We start from the raw sequence: 18,060 nt of genomic DNA, 5'->3' as shown, positions 1-18,060 counted from the left end.
GTTTTCTGCACGGAGCGCCCGGCTGTTATACAGCTGAGCGCTCCGTGCTGGGTATAGAGAACAGAGCTGGACCGCTCTGTTTTTCATACCCAGCCTGTTATCAGGGAGCAGGATACAGCTGAAACAATAGTATCAGCTGTATCCCGCTGTGAATCCCTGATAAGGCTCATCATTGTCTTTCAACACGCTGAAAGATCAGCGATCAGCGACGGCTTAACGAAAACTGCACAATGTAAGTGCAGTTACACACAACGATTATCGTTAAAAAGATGGCTTTTGAGCGATAATCGTTTTGTCTAAATGGGCCTTTACCCTCCAGGTATCTATGTACATAACAGACCTAGGCACAGGTGAATAAACCTTACAATAATATTATCACTGGTAATTAGCTGCAGTTGTCCGCTGACACACCAAACTCCTCAGGCAAGGTGTTAATAACTGGCACCCATGTAGAGGTGGGCTCGGAAAAAATACATTTCCATTATGACCGATTTGCCACCTAGGGAAAGCACCTCCGTGTCAGCCAATCAGTTCATACATCAAAAAAGGAGATATTGAAGCAGGTAAGAGAAGAAAGGAACATCAACAGACAACTTCTAAGGGAACTTCAGCGCCTAGCTGACATCGTGACATCACCCCAGCTCCACTCTCTGATTGCAATCAGCTTGCCTTAACTCATGAGTTGTTTTGCATTTTCCAATTAGTAGAAAAAGCCAACTAGCACCAAAGGGTTCACAACTTGTATTGTGTTTATGAAAGCTGTACATCGATTAGCTGAGTCTTGTGTGCAGAAATAGATTCATAATGTTGCAATAAACAATTGTACTTGCGCATGAAATGTAAACTTTAATTTGAGCACTTCAGTAACATTTCGGAATGTATAATTCTTAAATATCTTCCCAACTGATGAATGACAAAAGCTAAAGTGATCCTTTTGCCTTTGATGGTATTAATTATTTCTTATTCAGAATTGCTTTGATTTCTACTTTAAATCAAAGCATTGCAGCCCTTGTATTTCTTTCACTGGAAGGTGTACAAGACAAAGTGCAAAGTGAGTCTTGTATTTTCTATTTTACTTAATTAGTGGTTCGTAAACTAAACAAAAAAGAATTTGAGAAGTACTTAAAATTGAGTTTGGGATTAGAAACATCCGAAAGAAATTGCTAGAGTTGCTAAGCAACAGTTCTATTGATGTCTGTTGCAGTATAAGAATAATAAGTTCTACACAGTCATCCACTGAAGGGCAGCAACATATAATAACACTCGCTCTCAATGTAAACAGGCGGTTGTTTATCTTTTTTTACTGGTGGAGGAGGGGTGATGCATGGGTCTTGGAGATCATACCCCTAATCTTTTTAGACTTTAGCAACATCCGTGGTTGTTAGTGTCACATGGGTGGGCCTCCTAGAACACCCAGGAATTCTGCAGAAAGCTCCAAGCAGACTATGACCTGCGATAAAGGGGGCTGGGGACCCTGAGCTGAACTTTTGCACCCAGTTCCCTAAGGCTTTGTCTATATCTATGGATCAATATCAAAAATATTGGATGAAAGTTGAGGAGAAAGTACTATCAAAGTATCAATATTCCATATTTATTGTATGAAAAAACTGTGTCTGCACTTTATATATAATGCATCTTGTAACATTTCTATGCATCCTATAAAAACATTCTTGTGAATACCTCTGCTGTTACTGGGGCATCACAGGGACATGCATTAAAAACAATGGACACCTACAAGTTCAGTTGGCCTATTGTTAATTATTGTGGAAGGCTGATCTGGTGAGGAGTAGATCAACAGCAAAATTCTCAATGGCAGGGGGATTGAAGAATTCTGGGAAACTGGCTTCACAATAAGAGACCTTTAGAGCTTATACCATTGTATTTGTTTATATGGGAATTAAAAATGACAGACAGTTGGATGTTGGATTTCTGTGACTGTTAGGCTTGGGCCAATTGTGATCATCACAAAAGCTTAAAGTTTACCTCTAGTTTCAGAAAACCTCTGAAATGTCACAGTAATATGTTTGGAGTTCTGATTGGTAAGAGTTTGTACGCTGCTACCCCTTCTGAAATTAAGGGGCAGAAGCACTCAGATAAGAGCCGTGCCCCTTTAGCTTTGTTCGCCATTGCTTGGTTCTCCATGTAAACAGAGCAATATATGGACTAAACAATTTTGCATGAGCCTGGACACCGCTAAGCTCATCATTCAGAGGATCAGCCGAGCAAAACGGACTGCAACCGATGAAAATATTTTGCATCCTCCGGGAATTCACATGGTAGGGAGCGCGATCTGAGGGTGGGACTCACGGCCCCATATTGCGCTCGCTCGTGTAAAGTTAGCCTGAGGGTCTCAGCTCCGGAAGCCTAACCAATCAAGACTTCTGACATGAAAAGCTTTCTAAAACTTAAGATGTACACTTTAATAACTCCTTATTTACAAAAAATAAGAAACCTTTCCATGGTGATTTGTGATTTATTATGGTTAGTAAAACAATAGAGTTTTTGTTGTTAAATTAAAATATGTGTTTTCCGTTTCTTTCAGCACAACAGAATTCACCAAAAATCCATGAAGGCTGGTGGGCTTATAAAGAGGTTGTCCAAGGCAGTTTTGTTCCAGGTAAGATAATTAAAGCATATCTATCTATCTATCTATCTATCCATCCATCCATCCATCCATCTATCGTTTTTCAGTAATCAGTTGTATGAGTGAATACTATACTTGAGACTTTATAATACACTGTTTGTAAAAAAAAAAACAATTGCAGATACACAAATTATTAGAGTTGTGGTGTGATTAGATAGACCTTGGAGGTCCCTTCCAACTCTACCATTCTAGGATTCTATGTATATCTTATCAAGGGTATGTGACCTCCCAACCCTGCTCTACCAAACTAGCTCCTATGTCCCTATAGATTTTCAGAAACCTCCCCTCTCACAAAATAATCACTCTAGAATGATACAGTAAAGCAGGAGAAGAGAGATGCTGGTGCAGATTCTATGTCTGTAAGACTGCATTCTGTTAGGAGGGAAGAGGAACAGAAGTTGGTAACATCTGAGAACAACACTAGCATTACCCTAGAAAAAGAACATGCCCTCCTAAAGCACAAAGAGAAAAAATATGAATTTTCAAAGGTATGCAGATGGATGAAAAATATCTAAAAATGCAGATAAGTCACGCAATATCTAGCTGCATTACATGTTATATACAATAAAAACATTTTGTAATGTTTTGCAATGATAAGTTAGATCGATAGGAAAGGAAAGGAAAAGTCATGTCTCAGCTGCATAAAAAACATTCTCCACTTAAAGCAAGTCTGTCATCTAAAATTCACATCATAAATAGGTATGAGCGAGTATACTCGCTAAGGCACTACTCGCTCGAGTAATGTGCCTTAGCCGAGTATCTCCCTGCTCGTCCCTAAAGATTCGGGGGCCGCCGCAGCTGACAGGTGAGTCGCGGCGGGGAGCAGGGGAGAGCAAGCGAGAGAGAGGGAGAGAGAGATCTCCCCTCCGTTCCTCCCTGCTCTCCCTGCAGCTCCCCGCCCCGCGGCGGCACCCGAATCTTTCGGGACGAGCGGGGAGATACTCGGCTAAGGCACATTACTCGAGCGAGTAGTGCCTTAGCGAGTATACTCGCTCATCCCTAATCATAAACCAACCGTAACACAAGATGAGGAAAGTGTAACCATACTATCTCTAATCTGAGTTTTTAGATATTTCTCATCCATCTGCATTTGCACTGTGATTAATAGCACAGTCTAAGATTGCAAGTGACTGATACTTGATTCAGTCTGTCTCCTCTAGTGTCAGCACAGTGCTAACTAAGTTTGAGATGAACACTTGACTTTGTGTGGAAAATAACAAAGATTAACTCTCAGGTGTCAAGATAAGCTAATAGTGTCAAGATACTAATAGTATTTGCTTGGGATGATTCAGTAGAGATATGGGGTTCAAAGGGGAAACTTTTTTCAGATGTCTCAGCTGTGGAGGGTAATTGGTGCTTTTGATATTATTAACAAAATTAAAGATTATGTATTATCAAAATATTCTGAGTAGATTTGCAGAGCCACAAAAGGAAGAAAAGGGTTATCAATATAATTTATGGTGATTGGTGCAGGAACGATATAGGAAGATTGTGAGAAGGATCTACATACAAAATGGGAGGAATTGAGCTAAGCAGCACATGTGAAAAAGACTTGGGTATACTAATAGATCATAGACTGAACATGAGTCAACAATGTGATGCAGCAGCCAAAAAGGCAAACACAATTCTGGATTGTATTAAGAGAAGCACAGACTCTACATCACGTGAGGTAATTATCCCCCTCTACTCTTCCTTAGTCAGACCTCATCTGGAATACTGTGTCCAGTTCTGGGCACCACACTTTAAAAAATACATAGACAAACTGGAGCAAGTTTAGAGAAGAGTTACCAAGATGGTGAACAGTCTGCAAATCATGTCCTATGAGGAACGGTTAAAGCATCCGTGAGTGTTTAGTTTGCAAAAAAGAAGGCTGAAAGGAGACTTAATAGCTGTCTACAAATATCTGAAGGGCCGTCACAGTGCAGAGAGATCAGCCTTATTCTCATCTGCACAAGGAAAGACTAGAAGCAATGGGATGAAACTGAAAGGGAGGAGACACAAATTAGATATTAGACAGTGAGGGGGATCAATGAGTGCAACAGGTTGCCACGGGACATGGTGAGTTCTCCTTCAATGGAAGTGTTCAAACAAAGGCTGGACAAATATCTGACTGGGATGATTTAGTGAATCCTGCATTGAGCACGGGGTTGGACCAGATGACCCCGGTGATCCCTTTCCAGTCTACCCTTCTATGATTCTATGATCTCCGGAAAGAATTTTCTTTAGATAAATGGGAATAAGCTATAAGATATGGCAGTCATAGTACTAAATATATCAGTCATATTCAGATTGCTAAAAAACGTCCATATGCAATTACAATTACATCCAAAAATAATGGTTATATTTGACAGCTCCAACTCTGACCAGTGTTGGTGTGGATCTGGTAGGCCTGGGGGCCTAACGGTCATGTGGTGGGGCTATGATAGGTTGACAAAGTTCTGATTTGGGCTCTCCAGACTAATAGATCAGTGTCAGGCCTTAGTCAGACGGGCGTTTCTTCCCGCGATTTGCGGATCACATGACGGATGCGCATGCGCAAATCGCGTGACCGGGGGCGAAAAATCGTGGGAAAATCAGCACCTAGCCGCGTTTATGGTCGCAGCAAAACGCCCGTCTAACCGGAGTAAAATCGCCGTGCGCATCAAAATGCGCATGAAACTTAGACTGGCCGGAACTTTGTTTTGCGGGACTTTTTCGCCGTGCACATCAAAATGAAACTTAGCCTCCATATTACGACCACCTTGTCAGCCTTTGCCATTTCATTCAAGTTCTCACATCCTACAAGACTATGCACTTGCCAGATGACGGTAGTACAGTGCGGTGTGCTTGCCAGCGAAAAAAACGCAGCTAGCTGCAGTAAATGATTTTGGTGCGCACATAAAATGCCGAACGCAGATAGGCGCGATCTGCGAATCGTCGTGTCCTATAATTTATCGCATATCCGCATAAAAAGCGGACATGTGACCAATACCATAGCGAACCATTGGTTCTATATATGCGCGAATCGCATGTGCATGCGCAAATCGCGCGAAAAAACACCCGTCTGACTAAGGCCTCAGGAAGCAAAGTACCACTGGGCTAGCGCTACCTTCTCAACATAAATGTGGAAGCTGTTACACATAACATAGTAGGTGAATTTGTGGTCGGATACTGGATGCAGCACTTAGTCTAATAGTACACTATTGGAAGTCTAATAATATCCCAACTATTGTAGAGGTAATAAATAAGGTGACTTTATATCAGGAATATGAGTATACATTGGGGGGGAAGATGGGAAGAAAGAGGCATGTCATGTAAGATGGCAGATATGTTTAAGTGATGACCAACATTTCCAATGTATAGGAAGAAAATATTACCTTTATGTTTTGTGTGATTCCTTCCTTCCCTCCTTGCAAAAATTTAAAAATGCAAATTAAATTTTAGAGATGAACTTCTAACATGTCCGACAGTCGGGTTGCTAGGAGAGCAATGCCTAACAGCTATAGCCCGGTTTTAATGGTTGTCAAGCAGCACATTTCTAGCAGTCAGTCTGTTTCAGTTTACTTAGTTTTCAGCTAAGTAAGTGAGTGCACAGGGATCTTTCCAAAAGGGAAGACTTTAGGTCCAATCCACAGTTCAAGCCACCCATAGGGATACATGGGCGTGAGCAAAAGAAATAAAGCATGCGGATTTGATTTGCGGCATTTTAATGCGGTTCCCACATGGATGGCTTCCATTGAAGTTTTCGTGAGAAAGCAGGAGTAAAAAAAAAACTCCACTGCACATGTGCACTGGATGTCACATCCACAGTGAGGAAAAAAAAAGAGCCGGACATAGCCGCAGAAGACCCCGAACAGGTACAGTGTCCTCGGCTGCGGGCAGGGTCGGATTCTGCTGCGGGCTTCTGCATGCGAAATCTAATCTGCCCGTGGACATAAGGCCTTAGACAATCACTTATACCTCAAGGTCATCTACTTTCAACATAAGGCACTAAAAAAGTAGTAGAAAAATGCTAGTGTACTTACATAGATAGAAACTATTCCACTAAGTAGTATATATTGGAAAGCTCCATAATTTATTGTTGTGTGACAAATTCTATTCAACATGTAAAATTGCACTTTTTTGGGTCACCTGTCTCACAGAAAAAAAAATTATAAAAGTGATCAATGGAAACTACAGAATGTCTCATAAAAAAGTCTTCATAGAATTACTTAGATGGAGAAATAAAAAAAAAAGTTATGGGTCTCAGAAGATGGTGGCAGAATGCAAATAAAAAAATATTTTTGACAGTATTACAAGCAAAAAAAGTGTATAGATTTGGTATCCCGGTAATCATACTGAACAACAGAAAAGTAACTATGTCATTTTTGCTGCATGATGTACACTATAAAGTTTAGATAACTTTAAAAAAGGCAAAATTGAGTTTTTTGGACACCACTTAGTTTTTTAAGTACATTACATAGTATGTTAAATGATACCATTGAAAAATACAACTTGTCCCACAAAAAAAGCATGCCCTCAAATGGCTATATTGATAGAAAAAGAACGATGTCATGATTTTTTTTCATAGGTGGGGAGTAGAGATGAGCGAACGTACTCGTTTCTAGTAATTACTCGATCGAGCACCGCGATTTTCGAGTACTTCCGTACTCGGGTGAAAAGATTCGGGGGGCGCCGGGGGGCGGGGGGAGGCGTGGCGGAGCGGGGGTAGCAGCGGAGAACAGGGGGGAGCCCTCTCCCTCTCCCCCCCACTCCCCGCTGCAACCCCCCACTGACCCACGGTGCCCCCCGAATCTTTTCGCCAGAGTACGGAAGTACTCGAAAATCGAGGTACTCGGGTGAAAAAGAGGCGTGGCCGAGTAGGTTTGCTCATCTCTAGTGGGGAGTTAAAAACAAAAGCAAATAATGGCTTGGGAGTCAAACTTAAACTTATTCTTAAATCAGTTTTGGTGATTGCTTTTTAGTTTTTGATGTTATTTAAAAATAACCAAGTTTCTGCAATTTTTACACTGATCGTTCGGTTTTCGCGTGATGCGAGAGTGAGTAAAAAAGCAGAATTATGAAACCCATGGTTTCCTTTCCATTTGCAATGTTCTCACTGGTGCAATGTTGCAAGAACCACAAAAAATCGTGGTATGCTCTATTTTTCAGCGATGTGTGATTTTTTTTTTTTTGATTTTTTTATCTCCCATGTTTCCCTATGGAGACTCCTTTTTATCGTATCGCAACGCACAAACTTGTGTTGTGATGCGATTCTAACATTAGAAAGTTCTACTGACTTTCGCAACAAATAAAGCACATTATTTCATCACGCGATTTTATCATGGGTGGCAGCGATGCAATGTGGGATTATTTTTTAAAAAAGCATCGCTAATGCTCCAAGATTTTCTCGCGGCAAAATCGTGATTGCCCATGTGGAACTAGCCTAAGGGCTTTTACCCACTAGCGTTTTTTTTAACGCTGTGACAACGCAGCTTTTTTTCAATGGGACTTTCTAATGCTAAAATTGCATCGCACAAAAATTGCAAGTTTGTGCTTTTGCGATTTTTGTGCGATGCGATTTTACCAATACAAAGTCCCATTTTAAAAAATGCAGCGATATTGCAGCGTAAAAAAAAAAACGCTAGTGGGTAAAAGCCCTTATTGTGAAAAAGTAGTGAAAAGAAAATATATATAAATTTGGTATTACAGGAACTGCACTGACCTGCAGAATGAGGATAACATATCCCTTATGCTGCATGGTGAACGGCTACCAATAAAAAACTAAAAAACAATATCAGAATTTTTTTAACAGTTTGCTAAAAATGCAATTACATTATGCATGCCTCTTCTATTGGATGCCTGCCTCCCCATGACACTTACGTCACCATTTGGGGTGAAATTCCCTGTTTGCACTATACAGCCTTTTGCATCCTTTGGATATAAACATGCACAGTGGGTTGAGGTGTCTACATGCTGGAAGCCACGTTGGCAGATTCTTGTGCCTGGCAGCTCATAAGGATTATAAATGTGTTTGGTTAAAGATGGGATTCTTCCAAGACTAATAAAAGTTTTTTTCCCCACTGTTTTTCTTGTTACCCATGCCAAGTCTGGATGGAGTGAACCCAGAGCCTGTGTGCCGCTGGGCATGAGAATCTACCCAACAGTTTCTATTACATGCAGAATGCACCAGTGAAGTCTAAGTGTAGACTTCTTGATTCACTGTGCATGTCCATTTCCAATGGGGCAGAGGACTGTCCAATGCAAGCATGCTATCTCACCATGAGTTGCGCTGATGTCAGCAGTAGGAGGAGTCAGCATCTAGTGGAGGGGATGTGCATAATGTAATGACGCCATGACTCTGGGCTTCAGAGGACCATCCCCATGACTCAACACAAGGGCATTTGCATACTGTGGCATACTAGGTGCCACATAATAAATTTTACGCTTTTAGACTGATAAGTATTCTTCTGTTTATAGAAACATGTGTCTTGGGTGCATTTAATGTGATTGTAAGCGCTATGGTGCCACTTTAAGGTTCAAAATCCGGAGAAGAGGTGCCCTTTAATTTCTATAAGTTATTTACTTGATGGTTTTTGTGCTACCTAAACATACAAAGACAGAACAGCCATCTCAGTAAATAGTCTGCTCCAAGGGGCACAGATGTTTCAGATTCATGATAATCAATACTAATGTCTAATATTCCACACTTTGTTAGCAACACTGGTAATTGGCGCCATCATTACACTGTGTGTCCAGTTTTACTCTTCTACAAACAAAGAGGGCAGCTGTTGATATGTCAGCCATGGCCAGCTGGCTTCTTTCTACCAATACATCTGTCTGGCATGAAAAGCTCCTCTAACACTGATGTATGGAGTTGATATAGAACTAGTCGAATGGCTGAGGTTTGAAGTTTTGTTTGAGGTTAAGCACATTCTTTTGTATGCAAATAAAGGCATGTATCTAATAGTTGTAAAACAGGAAGGACATCAGTCACAAACTATGGAAAATGTGTCAATATGTCTTGGGAAAGAAGTAGCAGTAGAAAACCTGTATTGTACCCTCCGATCAGTCATTCCAGCTTCAACGTGGACCCTAATATACTGACTCTTACTGAGAGATGTCTTCATTTGTAGATATTGAAGGACTTCTTTGTCTCATGATGTTGCGTCTAATTTCCATGTGTTTTTCACATTTTGATCAATTCATATAACCAAAACAATAGGGCAGATTTACTATTGAAGATTTGTCAGATTATTGGTGCAAATAGCTTCAGAAAACCGTCTTACATAGTTTGCACCACATTTATCATGTGTTTAGACTATTTGGACACTTTTTTGCCCTGCCTGTAAAAAAAAGTTGAAAGGCGCATGACCTAAATGTGACATTGTGCACCAAAAATTGTGCCAAAATTTGGCATATATTTAAGATAACTAATAGTTAGACAGAAGTGCTTAAATTTATCATTCTGCATGAGTCACTGTGCTAATTCTGGTTTATTTTAAGACTGTCTACTCTAAGTTTGCATTTTCTAGCTTTTAGACAATATTAGTGAATGTGCCCATTGGGTGCCAGCACTTAAATTGTCATAGTAGTGTTTGTGAGAATATGGAAGTGTTATGTATTCTATACTACCACTACGTAAAACAGCATTTTAAGGCCGGCTGCACATGAACGGGTCGGATTCCAGACGCGGAATCCCACAGCGGAATCTGACCCTGTTCCAGACTGTGTCCGAGTGTACATGTCATTTCTTGTCTTCTGTACTGCGGATAGTCTGGCCGGCGAGCTGTCAGGCATGTACAGTACAGATTTTTTTTGCAAATGTTTATCTTTCCCACGCCATTGCTAGGCGATGAAGCGGGTCCCATGACCTTTCCACAATATCAATTAGGGAAAGGCCGCAGGTCGGACGGCTTCCATTGACTTCAGTGGAAGCTGTCCATGTGGTGCCTGCACGAAAATGGAGCATTCTGTGATTTTTCCTCTGCGAGCAGAAAATTGCAGTCGCTGTCCGCTCATGTGACTCCACGATTCAAACCCGGTCGTAAGCAGCGGCCTTACTTGACTTGCATGATCCCATATACATAATCTTTAATCATAGAATGTAATGTATTAATTGTCTACTATTTTCTTCAATTCCCCAAGAATAAGACTTCCCATGCACATTAGATAGCTGTCTGCTATCTGTCTGATTGCTGTATGCTGTCTGTCTTCATTCAGCATACAGCTTTCTTATCCAACACTCTCATGAATCCTGCATGTGTTTGGATTGTAGAAAGAGATAAGAAAATCACTGTCGGACAGCTTGGGCAGCGGCTTCTCTGCTGAGAGCAAACTGATTGAGCAGTTTAAATCTAACTGCCTAATCCTTGTCTCCTCTGACACCTCATGTCAGGGGAGAGTCAGAAGGCCTCCATATGCATGGGATAATCGTCCAAACCCATGGATATGCACCCAAGGTATATGGCAACCCTAAACCTCAGACCTGGGATTTTGAATTGCCCAACGCAGCCCAGGAGGAGAAGTATTGCAAATTGACGACTGTTACAGATTATTGCCCTCCTCTTTATAATGGGATGTTTTTAAAGGAATCAAGCTTTGTTTATATGGTGCTTCTTGTTTACAGCGAGCGCATATTCTCTGAAAATCTCCAGAGCATTAATGCCTAGCATATGCAGCTGTACTCCATTCAGATACATAAGTTGCCCAAAGACTCCCGCGATAAAGAAACATATATACTTCGTGTTTCTTTGTGGGATGTGGAAAATCTCCTGAATGTTTCCCAAAAGGCCTTTTTTTTTGCAAATATGGGTCTAAACCAGACTCCATTAATGTAATGTATGCACTGCGAATATTATCGGCATGTACACCAGAGGCGTAACTTGAAGCTCCTGGGCCCCAATGCAAAACCTGTAACAGGGCCCCCATCTATAATGCTTTATTCATAGTACTGGGGTTCCTATATGGAAAAAGAGAGGCCTTATGGACCCCCTAAGGCTCCTGGGCCCGGGTAAAACTGCATCTCCTGCATCCCCTATAGTTAGGCCAGTGATGTAAACTGAACCTGTATCAACAATGCTACAGTATGTGACCACAGCAACCTCTAAGCAGCCTCTTTCCATACGAATTGTTAGGGCTCAGAATCCCCCTCTACAAATCAGAGAGGAAAGTTGTTGCAAAGAATAGCTCCCACATTGACTGAAATGTAATATTACAATAAGGCCATTCAGAGAAATGGCTGTTATGCACTACAATGATAGCACAAATCCACCAAAACAAAAGCGACTCTATGTTTCAGGTCATGGAGGGGGCCCAAGTAGAGGACCCCACTCAATGACGTTCATATGTCCTAATAGGACATAAGAGCTGGTGCTGATCTTGGCACAACCCTCCTAAATATATGAAAACTCCCTCCTGTAACCAGCACTTCACCCATGTCAGTTAGACAAGTTTAAGTCAAGTTTTCAACCTGTGGGTAAAATAAGAATGCTTTCATTCACCAGCAGCAAGCAGAGATCTTAAAATTGATAAGGAATTGAAACACATAGTATTGTATGTTAAGATTATTTTACAAAGTTTCAGACCTTGTCATTATACAATCATTAAAGGGTTTGTCCGAGTTAAGGAAACCCCTGTTACCGGTTCCCCTATGCCTTAAAATAACAAGTCAGCAGTTACTCACCTCTTCATGCACCCCCACTAGTCCTCCACTGCTCTGGTAACTCTATGACATCCCTTTGCAGTCTACAGTCAGCCTGAGCCTGTCTACAAACAAGCTGTTGAGCAATCATGGCTGAGCTATGTCATTGGCTTCTACACGAGGTTTATGGGACGTCATAGCAGCCTGTAAGCAACGATACTGGAGACCAGAGCCTATAGTGGGGGGGTAAGTGGGAGCAGAGAGAGATGAGCATCCACTGATTTATTTAACACATGGGTGATGCGGTGATAGGTTTTTTTTTTTTAAAGGGTTTTTGTCATTAGAAAAAAAATCAATACTTACCTATTCCTCCCCAGGCAGACTACTTACTTCATCTTCTCCCCGCTGATCTTCTCTAGTCCCCCAGGCCACCTCACCATATCCTCTTCTTCTCATGGAGTGTTCTTTCTCTGCAGTCTTCTTCCAGCAGGTCAGTATAGGTTACGGCACTCGAGACATAACAATCACTGTGTAGCAAGGAATGCCGATCAATTGCAGAGACTGTGCATGTGCACTGTCTTGCCGCAAGAGTTCATATACTATTGCAGTGAGACCCCGTGCTTGCACAGTCTCTGCAGTAGCTTGACACTCCCTGCTAGGCTATGAATGCTACATCACTAGTGACGTAGCGTACATTGACTGGCAGGAAGAACACTGAAGAGAATGGACACTTCGTCACAGGAAGAAGAAGAACTGGCTGGAGGTGAGTTGAGGTGACCCCTCGGGACTGCAGGAGACAGGAGAAGATCGGTGGGGAGAAGATGCGGTAAGGACACTGACAGGGGAGGAATATGTGAGTATAGATTCTTTTTTTTTAATTACAGAACCCCTTTAACTCGGACAATACCCTAAAAGATTTATTTACTGTCAGTTTAACCAATTATATGCCACAATCAATAGCATCTGCAGCATGATTTATTGACGTAAACCTATTTAATTACTTTGATAAATTCACATTTCTAATTCTAATGCAGCTTCCATTTCCTCTAACCAAAATGACTCTGAACAATAGTTTCTTCCAAATAAAATACATGATAATGCTTGAAAATAGGGCCAAAGCTTTACTGTTAATTTAACACGTATTTTATTCCTTTTAATGTTTCCTGAGTACATTAGACTATATAGCGAGGAGAATTGTTATCCGTTCTTGTTAAATGTGCAGAACAGCAGGTTCTGTATTATGATCCCAATGCCTGAGGCTGAAGCTCAAGTATACCTCATTTCCTCATACACAAGCAGCAAGGTGAATAAAACACAGCAAGCAGCATTATTATTAGAACATCACATTGTCTATTAATTTGTGCAAATGTAATTTTGAACATAATTACAGTATTTTAATTCTGTTTAATTCTGTTCCATTTCTAGAAAGGATGTACAAACTTTTTTGTAGTTGAAGAATGATATTGTCAGATTATACTACATGACAGGGTTGCAATTTAAATAGGTTGTACCAAAAATAACATTTACCACCAATCTACAGTATTGGTGATACATCCCCAAAACAAAGATCTCATGTCCCGCTTCCTTCTCACTATAGGCTTGCTGCACCTCCCGCAGTGGGGAGGACATTGAATGGAGCAGCGGTTGTGTATGTGCGGTGCCGCTCCATTTATTTTCAATGGGCTGCTGAAGATAGTTGAGGGCTTGTACTCTGCTATTTCTGTTATCCCTATTGGAATGAACAGAGCAGCAACCGTCGCTTCATTTAACCCTTTGCAATCCAATTTTGGATTCAGGGTTTCCTAGGGAGCTTTCTCTTTCTGTTATTATACTATGACGCCATCTGCGGGCTAGAGCCAGAACTGTGGTATGGGACATACTGGAGAGGCCCCCGACAACAGAGCAGCCAGTAATATACAGTAACAATACCCTGCTGGACGTCTTCCGACATCGGAGCTGCACAGTCTTTAATCAGAATGTCTTCAGACGTCAGACAGTGGATTGGAAAGGGTTAATCGGACCTTCCAATGGCGCTCTCCCTGTGTACCTAGAACAGTACAGGGCTTTGGTGCATGTAGCACCAGTCAACTGAAGGCACACTTGGACAATTAATCTGGGAGTCTGTCGCCCAGATGGGCTCCCTGCACATGGTAAGTCCATGCCTTATTTCTCTTTGTCCTTTTGACCTTCTTAATACTATCTATCTTTATTTCTGCTTCCATTCAATTTGACTGATGTCACTGCCAAAGGGTGCCGAGACCCTGCAGTGAGGAGAAGAGGAAAACACAGCACCCCTATTTTTGCCTACCAATCAGACTTGGTAATAAAATTTTGTTTTTGGGACAATCCTTTTAATGTTGACACTGCTAAACAAACATAGAATCCATTTCATAGAATGGTAGAGTTGGAAGGAACCTCCAGGGTCATCTGGTCCAATCTGCACTCAAGTAAATGTGCCTTGTCCGAGGAGCGAGCTCCAGCCTAGGAGACAGCAGCATAGAGTTTGGGCTTTGTCACGGGGCTCTACTGTCTCCCAAAGGAAGGTAACCAGGGACACATCCAAGGGGCCGAGGACTGGCTGTTAAAAGGGGTAACTCAACTGTGGTTTACCTTAGTTCTTGTTACGTGTGACGCCATCGTTCCGTTCTCTGCGGTGAATTCTAGATGATGTAATAAAAAGTCCACGCACACATAGTTGATCTTTAAAGGCTAAGCCGGGAATGGGCGGTAGAGCCATTTACTCAGAGGCGTAACTTGACGCTCCTGGGCCCAAATGCAAAACCTGTAACATGGCCCCCAACTATAATGCTTTATTCATAGTACTGGGCTTCTTATATGGAGAAGAGAGGCCTTATGGGCCCCCCAAGGCTCCTGGGCATAGGTGCAACTGCATCCTCTATAGTTACGCCCCTGCATTTACTTGCAAAATAACTTGAATAAACTTGGAAAACAGTCCAAACAATTCACATCCCACAGCAAGGCACTGGTGCAGGAGGACTCGTGGTGTGACAGAGAGGAATCACGGGAGGACAGAGGGATTTCACAGGCCTAGTTATCTGTGTATCTCTGTTCCCGGCCACTCTTCTTCTTGCACTCTCCAACTCTCTACTGGTTCACACTCACAGGGTAGACCATACACTCAACGCTGCATGGTGGGGTCTCACAGACTTTCAGCTCCTCTCTCACTCTTTAGATACAGGGTTTGGGTAGAAGGGACCCAATATACACATATGCCATCCTCTCAGCTTCCTCCATCTTCACTACACACAGACAAAAGGTGTCTGTGTCCAGATAGGCTTCAGACTTGAATATACCAAGCAGAAGACTGATAGAAGGACCTCACTCATGCACCTTACAAAATGATACATTTCCAGACATAGATAGTAATCAATTCAGTGCTGCAGCTATGCAATACATATCAAATTCACTCACATAAAAGACACTGACAATACATAGGCACAGGACATACATAGATCATTTAGAAACATCTAGAAAGTTCTGTACATTGACTTCTGTACATTACAAATGGATGTTATTTATGTAAGATTTTATGATTCCTATAATAAAAGTATCACTATAATTACAATTTTTATTGCATAATTGAATGCCTCAAGTTTACACCAATTAAATGAATACTGTCGGATTCTCAGATCTATTTATTTGATACAGAAGTTATTTCTACACTTAGGCCTCCATCAGACGAGCATTTTTTTTCTGCGCACCAATAGGCTCACAAAAAAAGCGCCAGTCGCATCTGTCGAAATCGCGTGAACGGGCAAATTTTTCATGCACATGAAATTCGCCCATTCACTGGAGCAGCTGTGCTTGGAGAAGTGCAGCTGCTCCAGGAAGAGAGATTGAAGAAGCCCCGCAGGGCTTTGGAATTTCCCCATAGCAGGGAGAGAGCACAGAGCTATGGGTCAATCCCCCCATTGCTCCACTCTTTCTCCCTACTATGGAGAAATCCATAGTCATGTTCACTCTCTCTCCTGCTATGAGGACTCCTGAGGAATATCCACCATAACACAGAGAGAGATTTACCATAGCAAACCATAGAGGGGGCAGGGCTAGGGACAGCCCCCTCTAGCCCCACCCCCTCCTACCAAGCTCTCAGGTGAAAGCCCCCCTCACTCTCACCACTATAGGGAAATCTCTTGGGGAGAGAGACTCCCCTACTGTCCCCACTGCTGTGGAATTGCCCAGCAGGGAGGGGCAGGAGAAATACCCCACAACTTACAGCAGGAAAGGGAAAGGTGGAAGGGACTTGTTATTTGTATAGTGCAAACTTATTCCACAGCGCTTTCAGGTAACTTTTTAAAAAAATATTTATTAACCCTCAGCAAGCTGGGTACTCATATTTACCAATCTCGGAAGGATGGAAGGCTGAGTCAACCTTGAGCCGACTACCTGAACCATGTGGGAATTGAATCTGCAACCTTCAGGTTAGGACTGCATACTGCTGCACACTCTGTGCCACACAAGGCCCCGAAGCACATTTTAAATGTCCCATTGTAAATTCCTGTTAGTCCCCACGGGGATTAACGGAACCCTCGGGGAGTCTCCTCATCCCTGCGGGGACTAACAGGAGTTTACAGTGGGACATTTAAAATGTGCTTTGGGGCAGCAGGTTTTAAATGTCCTGCTATTAGCAGCATGGAATCTATTCCGAGTGGAGAAGTTTCCATTAACTCTTGCTCCCATAGGAGTCAATGGAAACTCCTGTGTAGCACGCACCAAAGATAGCCAATGTTCTATCTTTCAGGGAGCAGGAAAGGGGCATCCCCTAGCCAAATGGATCCAACTAATGATGGAACCAAACAGTGCCAAACAGACCCCATTGACTATAATGGGGTCTATTCGGTTTCCGCTCAGTTGACTGCCATTTTGCAGGAAGAAAAAGCGCTGCATGTAGCATTATTTCTTTAGGTATTTTGTGCAGGATCTGCTATGGAACTTCTGACGGAGGTTCCAATACAGATGTGAAGACAGCCTTATTCTTGCTCGCTGTTGCACAGATGGAAACAAATCTTCATATTTGGACTCCAAGCTGAAAATCTTTACCTACACTAATTTATTGTAAAATATTTCAGTTGTGAGATGGTAGAACTAAATCTGTGCAGTTTTCACCCTGTGAATGTATATAAGAATATTCTCATACAAGAAGAGATGTTGTAGAATTGTGGAGCAACCAATAAAACGATGGCAGCCCATGTAATAGAGTCTTCCTTACTGACAATCACTACTTGATTGGAGCTATTTGCTCTGACTTATAGTGGATAGGCCGGTCCCCTCTCTTCTATGTCTATATGCCCTCATAGAAGATATCGACATTGGTTGTCTTAGTGGCACAACCTTTTTAGGCTTAATTTATATTAAACTGGGCAACCTCTCTAAAGTACCAACTTTCACATACTTTGTTATGAGTTTGAGTGTTAAAGGAAACCTATAACATTTAAAATACAGTGTAATATGCTGGCTAGGTCACAGCCTCACCAATCAGAGGCAGCTCATTCAGCAGGCGGGGATTTTAAATCCCCGGCTGCTGAATACTACTCAGAGCAGTTCAGGAGAACTGCCAGCCGGCCGCGGCTGAACTCCGTCTACCGGGACTAGGTGAGTATGTTTTTTTTTTTTGTTTTTACACATTTCTGGATGAATTTCCGGGAAGGGCTTATATTTTTAAGCCCTTCCCGAAAATTCATCGTGCGATTGCCGGCAGCCCATTGCTTTCAATGGAGCCGGCTGTATTGCCGGCTCCATTGAATTCAATGGGCAAACATCATTCTTCTCTGCCACAGCTGTTACAGCTGTGGCA

At 42.0% G+C, this 18,060-nt stretch overlaps 1 protein-coding gene and 1 long non-coding RNA gene across 2 annotated transcripts in view; one reads left to right on the top strand and one right to left on the bottom strand.

Moving 5' to 3' along the window:
- The window catches only part of CA10 (carbonic anhydrase 10), a 272,025-nt gene that overhangs the window by 159,408 nt on the left and 94,557 nt on the right, over positions 1–18,060 (top strand). The window contains exon 3 of the mRNA XM_066585859.1: positions 2,543–2,617. Within this exon, the coding sequence (XP_066441956.1) occupies positions 2,543–2,617 (75 nt within the window). The remainder of the gene's footprint in view (positions 1–2,542; positions 2,618–18,060) is intronic.
- LOC136587304 (uncharacterized) overlaps positions 1–18,060 on the bottom strand; it is a 121,840-nt gene that overhangs the window by 21,835 nt on the left and 81,945 nt on the right. The gene's annotated exons all lie outside the window — the stretch shown is intronic.

The sequence above is a fragment of the Eleutherodactylus coqui genome, chromosome 13, assembly GCF_035609145.1.
Source record: "Eleutherodactylus coqui strain aEleCoq1 chromosome 13, aEleCoq1.hap1, whole genome shotgun sequence".
In the NCBI taxonomy this organism is placed as follows: Eukaryota; Metazoa; Chordata; class Amphibia; order Anura; family Eleutherodactylidae; genus Eleutherodactylus; species Eleutherodactylus coqui.
Note: the sequence above shows the minus strand (reverse complement) of the source record. Positions and strands in the feature narration are given on the sequence as shown.